The sequence below is a fragment of the Watersipora subatra genome, chromosome 9 (genome assembly GCF_963576615.1).
Source record: "Watersipora subatra chromosome 9, tzWatSuba1.1, whole genome shotgun sequence".
In the NCBI taxonomy this organism is placed as follows: domain Eukaryota; kingdom Metazoa; phylum Bryozoa; class Gymnolaemata; order Cheilostomatida; family Watersiporidae; genus Watersipora; species Watersipora subatra.
The window spans coordinates 11,894,560-11,905,593 of record NC_088716.1 but is presented as its reverse complement, the minus strand read 5'-3'; the positions used below and the strand labels follow the sequence as shown (position 1 = coordinate 11,905,593).

Here is an 11,034-nt window from a genome sequence, read left to right as displayed (position 1 = left end):
GCTTGGAATAATAGGCTAGAAATCAATATGTAACACAAACGGAATAATAAGCGTAAGTTACAAGCATATATTGTCATCACGGAGTTAGTAGCAGCCGGCATTTTGTGCAGCTTGACACTTCTCAGAATGTGGTTAAATATGAATTAGTGTTATGCTGACCCCATTTGTCTATTTTCTCCTTAATGAAGCGGCCAACGCCAATCTTTTGTTATTTTGACTATTTAGGTTATCGTAATCAATAAAAAAAGTATCTCTTCTGATAACCAGACTAGCTTGCCACTACTTTGCTATAAATTGACCTAGCTTGCTGTGATGTAGAGCAGGCAAACTACCTTTTACCATCTGTTCTTTGACTTTCAGCTTTCATTGGATCTTTATACAGCTTTGCATTTTTGTATATTGGGGAAATTTGTGACCTGGTGATCAAGTGCGCTCTTTACCAACTTCACTCAAATTATGATAAAAATATTTTTGACACAAGCATTAAACTAAAAATTTTCTGCTTTATTTTAGCCTTCAGTTAAAACTAGCAGACAATTTATTAAGTAGTGCATGTAATTTGTCAAAACCAAGTGAATGCTTGTCAAAACCAGCATTCTAAAAATTGGTTGGTCATACGAGCAACTTACATACATGTATCTCCTCAAGGTTTTCCAATTTATCATTTAGTTTGAAAAAAACTTTGATTTGCTTGTCGTTCAAAATGTTTCAGGTTGTTTACTTCACAAATGTGGCAACTCTATAATGTGTGCACTTTTCTACAAATTTACATATTTATAGTAATAGCAATAAATAATACGCAATATTTTTAAGTGTTAGAAGAAGATTCCTTCCTAACCTTGGAATATAACGTATAACTATATGGCAAAGATCATTACGATTGCTAAGAGAATAGAGCTTTTTTTCAGGTCACACACCTCTGAAATCACTCTATGATAGTTGAAAACACTTATCAACACTCATTGAGACGTAAAACAAGAGAACAACAAAGTTAAATTTGATTATTATATCTAGTATGACTTTGCATCTGCTTTATATTAGCAAGTGTTTTAACTTCTAAATTCCAAAATTATTGTGCTCCTAGTATACTAGAGTTGTCTTCCCATTAGAAACTATTTAATGGAGCGGGTACACATTGGATGGTGTAGACAAATCCTTTGACTGCTTTCGAATATCTTACTAGAGATTTGTCTCCCATGCTACTCTATGCTTCACGGATAAGTCTTGATTAGAAGGAACCAACTGTCAGTGTGTAGATTTGACGCAGTTGGAGTTGTGTGCTCGGCTTTGCGCACGAGCCATTTTTAAATTGTGCCACAGACAGTTGAATTAATAAAAAGTTTTCAAGTTTTAAACTTACTTTCGATGTTTAGTTTGTCAGATACTTTGAAATTTTTTATTATATTTCATAACAAATTAACCAAAATGAAAATATATAATTATAAAATTTTCAGTGTAGACTGAGAACTAACCATGTTTATAGCTAGATGAGCAGCTGAAGCACAGTCTATATAGTTTCTAAAGCTACGTTACAATAAGCCAAAAAAAACCAGTAATAAGAGTATTGAAAATATACAGTCAGCAAGAATTGCACAAGCAATGGGTTGGCAGGTCCGTGTACAAGCAGGTAAAAAAAAACAAGCGACTCTCTCAGTCTATTGCTAGTCCACAATGTGGCGAGTGTTGCCCATATTTATACCACTCTGATTGGCTCCCTTATTGTAGCCAGCCTGAAGTCCTATATGAGAATCACGCCCAGCTCGTATCTGTTCTTCAGTAAATTCTCGCTCATTCTTCGTGGCCATTTTGGGAGCCAGCTGAGGACCTGACCAACCATTAGCTTGAGCCTGCAAACATAAGTACATGCAGTGTGAGACAATCAATTGAGTTTCTGATTTTATATATCTTTCAACAATATAATTCCAAATGCTTATAGCAAAAACAAGTTAAAATTTTGTTCTGTGTAAAAAATGTTTCTTTTTCAGGATAGCACATCATGAACTGTGATAAACTTTTTGCATAAAAATTTGAAAAGTTTAGTTAAGCTATAGGCTTAAATTTTTAATAAAGTCAAACTATGAAAACTTTTGAATAAATTTTTCACATAATTCGTGAAAGTTGATTGATGTTTCTCAAATTTTATAAACAATTAATTAATAATACTCAAACAATACAATTATTAATAATGGTCAAATTTTATGAAAATTTATAAAAAAAAATATTTCCAAGTTTTATAAAAATTTGTTGATAAAACTTTTCAATGTTCTAAACATTCTGAACTCAGAACGTTGGCCCAAATGTAAGACAAAATTGATTTGTAAGACTGGTTCAAATTTTATGAAACTTTATTAATCCCTTTTGGCAAAAAAATGCAAGTAGTATCGAATTTGCTACTACTCTGTCGAGCGATTGTTTTAAAAAAGATTTTGTAATTTGTAATAAAAAAGTTAAATAGAATGGCAGGAAAAGTAATGGAAAATATTAATGAGCGATATCTTATTTCACTTGGTGTCAAACTAGATGCATCTTACACATTCCATACTACCACCTCATTTTAGCCAAATAATTACTCACGCATAATAAAATAATTGATTAAAAATTTCAATGGTTTATTCTAACATATTTATGACCTCCCAAAATGTAAAAAATCATAATTTTCATTGTCCTTAAAAGCTTGTTCTCATGAGAAAAAAGACGTAACCACATAAATGTTGTATGAATGACCAACACTTGAATGCAAAAGCAAGCAGACACAAGCACAAGCAGAGGTGAGCATAGCAACCTGGTGATTTAGCTAAGGAATGCACTTGGCTATAGAAAAAGAAACACAGGAAGTATGTGCATTCGAATGTACATGCCATTGTTCCTAGAAAAAAAATAGCTAAATTTTTTCATTTATCGAAACATTTTTAGAAAGATTGTCACTAAAGTAATAGAAATATTATCCTTTAAAGTGTGATAAATTATATTATTAGCTAGTGTTTCTCCAATTGCCAGTAAATAGAGGCCAAGAGAATGCAAAGCAGGATTGTCTCAAACGAGAAATGGCGATACGGCTCAAAGCTTGACAAAACTAACTAATTACTAGGGTAAATTCAAACAATAGACATACACAAATATCCACACTGATAATTACTTATAACATTTGTGAGTAACAATAGAGTTAATCGCTGCATCAAATGTCCATCTTAGCTGCAGGATTTTCATATGGAATTGTCGGCCCTTGCCATCCTTTAAAGCCAGCCTAAACAACAGTCATAGGATCACAATGTGCCACATATTAGTTGCAAGCTGGAGTTTTGCTCCTATGACTCATGAGCAAAAAACTTTAAATTTTTGCTAGAATAGCCTAAGTTCTTCTTAAGCTTTAAGTGTATTATTGAAGCAGCTTAAGTGAAGCTCAACGAACAATAGAGCCGTGCGATGCATAAACCAAGAGCAAAAAAGTCATTTTATCTATTAGTGACCAGAATCTATGCAAAATTTCAATGAGGCACTAGAGCAATAGACATCAAGAAAAGCGCAAGTTCTGTACTTGTAATAGAAGAGAGGTCAAGATAGTCTATAGATCCTTCATAACGTGAACATCTAGGGTCAACTTTGGACCTGCGTAGCCGTTTCTCTCAGCCTATGTGTGTGAAAAAGGACATGCCTAAAGTAACTTTACTAAATGGCTAAACAATGAGTGAGTCACCGATTCAAAGAAAAATTTACTAGTTTAAATTACTTAATACGCCTTTCCATTTGTCATACAAGTTTGCTTCATAGACTGTGGAACTAAAAAACCACCTTCTACCTCTGTGATCAGTGACATCCTCTTGCATAACCAGTATTATTAAGCGTGTAAGAGATGATGCAAATAAGTATGATTTTAGTCACACAGGCTATCTACATCTATCGTACTAACTACAGATTAAAGCTGTTAAGCTAGCCTTGGCACCTCCGTGACCAACTCACGTACAAATAAATGTGGTTGTCTACAGGTTTTTAGCCATTGGCATATCAAGTTTCAACTCGGGCCCACTCCAACCGAGCTTTGTTGCCTAAGATAAATGAAACAAAGGCTAACTTACAAATAGTATTGGTAAGAAATAACAGCTGAAATAAAAACTGCAGATATAGGATTTCTCTGTATTTGGAACAGACAACTCCAACATAATCAGATACTGCTAACGCTGGGCTTGTTTTAGACAACGTTAAATGGTTTTTTTTAACAAAGCATGTTATTCTAGAAAATATTATTTTTAGATGACTGCCAATTTATAGCTGTTTTTAGAAAGTATTATAAAACAGCAGAATATCTGGTCACCACAAAGGAATGCTCTAGCTACCTTAAACTGTCTTAATAATGGTTTTATTTGAATCTGCGTAAAGACAGAGTATGCTATATACACTACAATGTTCTCATCTACTACAGCATTCCAAAACACAAGTAAGCCAGTTGATGATTACATTTTATATTGATATATCCTCTATTATTTCTGTAAAACAAAACTTTGCAACTTCACCTATTTGGGTTAACATGAGGAAGTTTCTACTTTAAAATTAAAAATTTTCTTAACATTTGAACACCATTTACTAAAATGCAACTTTAAAAATAATTTTTTAATAATAGATTAACGGAAACTAGATTGCTGAAAATTTAACGAGTTGTTTGTATTTAAATGCTCTACAACCGCAGCAGGAACAGAGGTAACATTATAGAGATGGCACTCTCAAGAGAAGACAATTCTGTAATGTGCTTAATTAAATTTCATCAAAATTCAGAAGAGTGATCAGGCTATAAAGATGCCACAACTATTGAATCAATTACAAATCAACCTTTAGTCACTCTTTTCTGGTTTCTCCATTGCTAAGGTCGTAATGAAAAAGTTAGCTCACTGTTCGAGATAGTGCGTAGATAGTCTTGGTTACTGCTGGAATATTCCTCTTCTCCCAGAGATCTACGGTTTGAAAGAGGTCTTCAGCTGGTACGCCATAAGCCACAAGAGCTTTCTGAAAAGCCTCTATGTTCTGCATGACTGTAAACGCTTGTCCCTTTTGGTGTATTTTCTTAACAGAGTTTGGAGCAATGGCATTGATTAACCTATAAAATAAAAATATTTATGGCAGAGGTTAAAAAACTATTTAATTGGCTAACACAATTTACCGTAAATCTGTTACATGTAAATAAAAACTATTAGCTAAAAAAATATTTACACATTAAAACTGAAATTTTTCAGTTTTTAGCAGTTGAGTAGAGAATTACTCAAATTTATACCAAAAGCATTTTGACGCAGTGACTGAACTCTTTTGCATATCTTAAAGCTTGGAGTATTTGAAATTCTAGATTTTATTGTTCGCAAACCAACTGATGTATAAAAGTTATAATTGTATATTTAACTAAAAATGGTTGTGACACTAGAGAATAGGTCCATGTTCTATTCAGTCAATCAAAACTAGGACTGGCTGCTGAATATCTTACGAGGAGACCATTTGATCATCAGCTTTCATTTTGTAATACTGCAAGGGTTTTTGTGAACACCTAGTCGTAAAGTTGATCAATTGGGTGAGAGGTTGCAACTTGAATTTGGAAATTAGCATTCCATTTTATGCATAGACATACATAAAAACACATTTCTTGTGAGAACGTCATAAAATTTATAAAACTATCAAGAATATTTTGTGCATGGAAATAAACTTAGTATACAAATAAACAAATAACAATTTTAAACACAGTTTTTTGATTAAAAAGTTAGCTATATAGCTGAGGCATTAATATATTTTTAATCATTAATCAAATTTTAATATTCTAAAATTAATAAAATTTGATACAAAATTTATTAATACCTCAGCTATATAGCTGACTTTTTAATCAAATTTTAACAAAATTTGAAAAAAAAATTTATCAAAATTGAGGAAAAAGTTCTTATTTTATTCATAATTTTTTATGAATATGGACCAAATATTGTTGTTACTAAATATTATTGTTACGAGATAGCAATAATATTTTGTCATTATTTGTTTAAAAAGCAATAAAAGAAACCAGTGATTTCTAAATTTATAGGTTGTTGTTATGTATTCAATAAACATTTCTACATATCAATCATACAATTAAAAATGAAATCTACATAATTAATTACTTAACTTTGTTGTAATTGTCTCCACTTACTCGCAAAGATAAACTCCATTCCTGAGTGACTCCTCATAGGTACCCGGAGGTGGGTCCTTCTTCAGCACCTCCTTCATCCATGCAACTGCCTTCGCTTCCGCCTCGGGATCTCTATTTTTAGCAACCTGCCAACATTTTCAGATGATAAGAAATTTTAAGACTCCCCTGAACAAAAATAGAAAGTTCCAGCCATAGCTTAGAATATGTATTTAAAAGCAGAACAGTATTAAATTGCAAAGGCATGAGAGGAAGCTAGAAGTTATTTTTTAACAAGTAACTGGGTTACTGTAATACTAGAATAATTATGTTCTATGTTAGGCGCTGGGCCAGACTAGCACTGCAGCTAATCCGTCCCAGCGCCTCAACTAGCTGCAGTGCTACTGCGCATGTGGGCCTCATCATGCCTTAATAAGTAGGAACTAAGCTTTCACTTATTTTGTTTAGTTTAATCAATATTATAACCATATCTTCATTTTGCTTAATATTATATTTTTACTAATTGATGAAATAAAATACACACATATAAGAGTTTAAAATTTTTAATTTATTTTGCTACATGCATGATTTGGTTCTGCTTCTGATATATACAGAAAGTGTTTGTATAAAACATTCTTTTGATAGTTATAAGTTGCTCTCTCTTTACAACATTGGCAAACGACTGCAACAATTTACCTGCAATATCTTCAAAGCCTGCTGAGTTTGTTTTAATTAGAGGGATGAATATGAAGGATGAGTATGATTGTTTCTTATATCGATATCAACAGATATTTTATCTGTGTTGGTACAAACCTTTGCTACATATTTTAGTTTCGACACTTGACTTGCTTCTAAAGCATTTGTATTACAGTGTCAAAATACCAGGTAAACTATGCCTAGAATATTTGTAATTGTCCTTCCACACAGATGACAAACATCTGACACTAACGTACTACAGTTAGTGTCAGAGGTTTGTTTCACCATCGTATGTTTCAGTTTGTGAAATTTCTGCTACTACAACTCTCAATTCATTATTCTGACTCCTCCACAACACTATTAGATTATCAACTTTTAAAGCACTGTTGTTCAACTCACTCAACAATTCCTGACTTCTGTCTTCTCATTTCTATTTTGGCATGTAATTAAAAACATCATTTTGGTAATGATCATCAATGTCAATTAAAGGTTATACATACATATGTACGTACGTGTGTACATATGGTACGTATGTAACGTACATATGATATGAATGCACACAAATCCACACGTACCGGTATGTATGTACGTCTGTGCAACTACGTATGTACATATGGTACATATGGTATGTATGTACACAGGTACACATGTACCTATATGTACATATGTACGTACAGGTACGTGCTTACCTACAGTACCTGTACGATACATGGTATGTACGTGCGTACCTACCACATACCTGTACGTACATACATTTTCTACAGGTATGTAGGTAGGTATGTACATACGTATATATGTACATACGTATGTACGTACATACATAGCTTAGCTGGTTACACCATATTCCTTTATACAAAGATAAGCAAAATTAGTTGCATTATTGTGTTATTCTGCTGTAATTAATTTTCTTTCTGTTTGTTTTCTACATAATGGTTAATAACTTAATTTGTACAGTAATATTACACAGCATTAACCTAGACCTCTATTACATTATAAGCTCAATATGATGCAACAATGAATATCTATGTAAGGTTATTCTATGAGCTCATCATAACTCTATTTCTTGGCTCACAAAGAGACATTCACATCCCCTCCGGCCCGTAATGACCAATTAGTGTTGATGGATGGGGAATGAATGGCTTCATGGAAGGCAGCAGCTGGGCGCTTTATTAGAGCGTAGGCAGCAATAATTGTCTGCATTCTTTCAGCCCGGCAGCATTTGCATGAATTATTCTACCATCAGCTCTCAAGCTGTTTATACAAAGTGGATACAAGCGATTGCCATGCAAGGTGCAACAGATGAACATAGATATGTTCACATATTAGGTAGAATAAATAGTATGCATGGTACTGAGACAAGTATTTCTGGTAGGTATCAAAAGAACATGCCATATGCTGGTGCTAGTCAAAGTCTTTAGAAAAGCACCTGCAAAGGATGCCTTAAATATAGTTGTAAATATTAACTAAACACAGCAAACTTATCAGTTTTGAAAGCCTTTCCTCTCAATTATTTTTTATCTTGCTCTTTTTTGCCTCTATCTTTAATCATTTTAATACCAAGTTATTCTAGTGTTTATTTATCGAGCCGGATGATAAAAATAATTTTTTTAATTTGCTAAAATGAAAAACTCAAATGGCCAACCCTTGCGACTTTAAGTTGCCTTTTATTAACAGACAGTTTGCAAGAGATATACAATAAATTTAGTTTAACTGCAAAAGAAGTAAATATTGAAACTACATAAATATTACTTTAGAAAGAATTAAAACCAAAGAAATGAAATGATTTCTTGCAAATAAATATTTTTGTGACGCTCAAAGCAAGAAGTGGTATGCCAACCTATTTTTGTAGAAGTCACTGTTCTACAGAAGCCTGTTGAATGAAAGCACGAGAGCTATGGTTGATTGGGTTTACAGCACAATATGTAAGTGGTTCATATTTATCAGGTGATGTAATCAGAAGTAAACAGACAGTACATACTTCAGAGAACAAACAAAGTCATTAACAACTGCTATTGTATTTACATAAAATGTGAGGCTTGCATGCTTGCTTCAAACCAAACACAAATTATACAGTCCTGACTATCAGCTCTGTTTACCCAGAATGTTTTGCAAAACCTGGTTGGCAGCGATTGTTTCAAGACAAGCTTAAAATGATTTAATATTTCTTGTTGTTAAAACACTTTGATTTTTACAGCAATAGTTTGATATTCAATAACAAAATCTAGATCCTGTTGCGCATTATACGATAAGCGTCCCATTTTTATTCTGCAACTCGGCGGGCTAAGATAATGAGCCAAGTGCTTCGGAGTTGTCAGACCATCAAACACTAGCCTAATATTGTATATTTTTCTTCCGTAACTTACAGTGGTGATCATAACTATAAGACCATATAGTAATCTCCCTATGTTCTTTGTCATTTGTGACATAAACTGTATTATCTTTGACCATACATACTATACATGTTTGAGAAATGAGTTTTGTAGACACTCTGCAATCAAAATTATTCTCAAGAAATATAATCTATTTATTGGGGAACCATTTTATCTTATCCTGTGATTGGCTATAAAGGCTGACTAATTAAATATTAAAATGCTACTCAGACTCTAAAGGCCACTTATTTACTTCCATATAGTTGCATGTATTGATATGCTTAAAAACCATGTTAAATTTGGGCAATATAAACTCAGTTTTTATTGGATCTTTTGCCATAATGTACAGATACCGCTATGCTACTGCAAAACCAGGCTAAACTGACAAATATCGGTTGATATTGGATAATATTAATGTGTACAACATCCTTAGCTTTTCATTGATGTGTATATTGTCATAATCCATTTAATAAATGCCTAACAAACTTTGAATTAATAACAAATAACATGTTTATTTTAATCGGTCCCATAATTAAAATTACCACTGCAGGCTAAAAGTAAACATTCAATTGTTTGAGAGTTGTCAGACCAACACAATCTGAGTCGGCATGCCTACATTTGTGCATTTCACTTACAGAGCGGGTTTTAATATGAATTATTTACAAAACTTTGCGGGTTTTTCAACTAACTGTAATTAAGTTTGTTATTCGATCACCAGAATTGCATAAACATTTAAAAATATTAATTTAAGTTTTCAAATAAATATGGAAGATTAGAAATAAAGCAAGTAAAATTAAGTATAAATTAAAGATGCATTAATAAATTATAAGAATTATTATAATTATAATTATTATTATAATTGTAATTATTATTATAAGAATTATAAGAAAAAGAAATAAATGAATAAACATACAGTAGTAATACAAAATATATTTAAAACAGTTTGAAGTACTAAGCATAAAGTCATAAAAACGTAATAATGATAATAATAATAACACTAACAATAATAAAAATAGTGATGGGAAAATTTTTTGAATTCCTTAGGCTAGGTAGTACAGCCCGACCTCAGTATCAAGAATGTAGAAGACCATCAGGCTAAGTATTGACAACAATAGTAATAAACTACTCATTGAATATCAATTGTGATTGTAAAACATACAATAAGACAGCATTAAATTGGCTCTCGACTATATCCACCCATCATTGAAGTATTTAATTTATAACTCCTACACTTTCTTTGAAGCTGTGATGAACAAGCACCTGCTTGAAGCAATTTAATCTCGCCTGGCAGTGATTAGTGTCTATTGTCTGCCCAAGTCACTGTCTATTCACTAGGCTACAAGTACTGGCTTGTAGATGTCAGCAAACTTACTCTCGCTCAGGTATGTTAAGCGTCTAGCACTTATGACTTCTAACCATGATAGTATTGCTGATCTATGTGCCACTTACCTTTTTGGCAATGTCATGGGCGATCCCACTGAGGGCAGCTCTGTTTGACGGTTCACTCATGACTATCTCTTTCGTTGCGATGAAGAATTGAGTTTGAAGCTATGCGCGGAGAGGGTAGTACGAGGAGTGAATGGAAAAATAATTTCATAGCATTTAAATAAGCCTACTGGAGACTAATGGTTAGCCATTGTGTTCTTTTAGCACCGTTAGACTGAGAATTAGCAAAACTGTAGGGCGGATGCAGGGAAAACAAAATAATATATGCCGTTAAGTTCCTCGGCTACATTCATTAAGGTATTCCATATATAGCTAAGCTCTGGATCAGGTTACATTACCGCCATCAGATGAAGCCTTTGCTCCTTGATTCTAAACATGTTAATGTATTACTATTAT

At 32.8% G+C, this 11,034-nt stretch overlaps 2 protein-coding genes across 6 annotated transcripts in view; one reads left to right on the top strand and one right to left on the bottom strand.

The window, feature by feature from the left end:
* Window positions 1–1,382: 1,382 nt before the first annotated feature.
* Window positions 1,383–10,766, bottom strand: LOC137403535 (myophilin-like). 5 transcript variants are annotated; one of them, XM_068089480.1, is made up of 5 exons: window positions 10,642–10,766; window positions 6,152–6,276; window positions 4,882–5,086; window positions 3,962–4,043; window positions 1,631–1,847 (listed from the first exon to the last, which is right to left on the bottom strand). In XM_068089480.1, the coding sequence occupies exons 1-4, from the start codon at window positions 10,699–10,701 to the stop codon at window positions 3,978–3,980; spliced, it is 456 nt and encodes a 151-aa protein (XP_067945581.1). In that variant the 5' UTR covers window positions 10,702–10,766; the 3' UTR covers window positions 1,631–1,847; window positions 3,962–3,977. The 5 variants fall into 5 exon arrangements, with proteins under 5 accessions (XP_067945577.1, XP_067945581.1, XP_067945580.1 ...); XM_068089479.1 differs by lacking the exon at window positions 3,962–4,043 and adding an exon at window positions 3,536–3,628; XM_068089477.1 differs by lacking the exon at window positions 3,962–4,043 and adding an exon at window positions 3,137–3,244.
* LOC137403534 (uncharacterized) overlaps window positions 10,532–11,034 on the top strand; it is a 27,489-nt gene continuing 26,986 nt past the window's right edge. The window contains exon 1 of the mRNA XM_068089474.1: window positions 10,532–10,574. The gene's annotated coding sequence lies outside the window, so the exon portion shown is untranslated. The remainder of the gene's footprint in view (window positions 10,575–11,034) is intronic.

Coding starts and splice junctions, on each gene's coding strand:
- LOC137403535 (XM_068089476.1), bottom strand. CDS start 10,701: ATGAGTGAACCGTCAAACAGAGCTGCCCTCAGTGGGATCGCCCATGAC. Junction 5,087..6,151: donor AATGGAGTTTATCTTTGCGA/GTAAGTGGAGAC, acceptor TTTATTTTATAG/GTTAATCAATGCCATTGCTC. Junction 1,848..4,881: donor TCTACGCACTATCTCGAACA/GTGAGCTAACTT, acceptor TTATGTTTGCAG/GCTCAAGCTAATGGTTGGTC.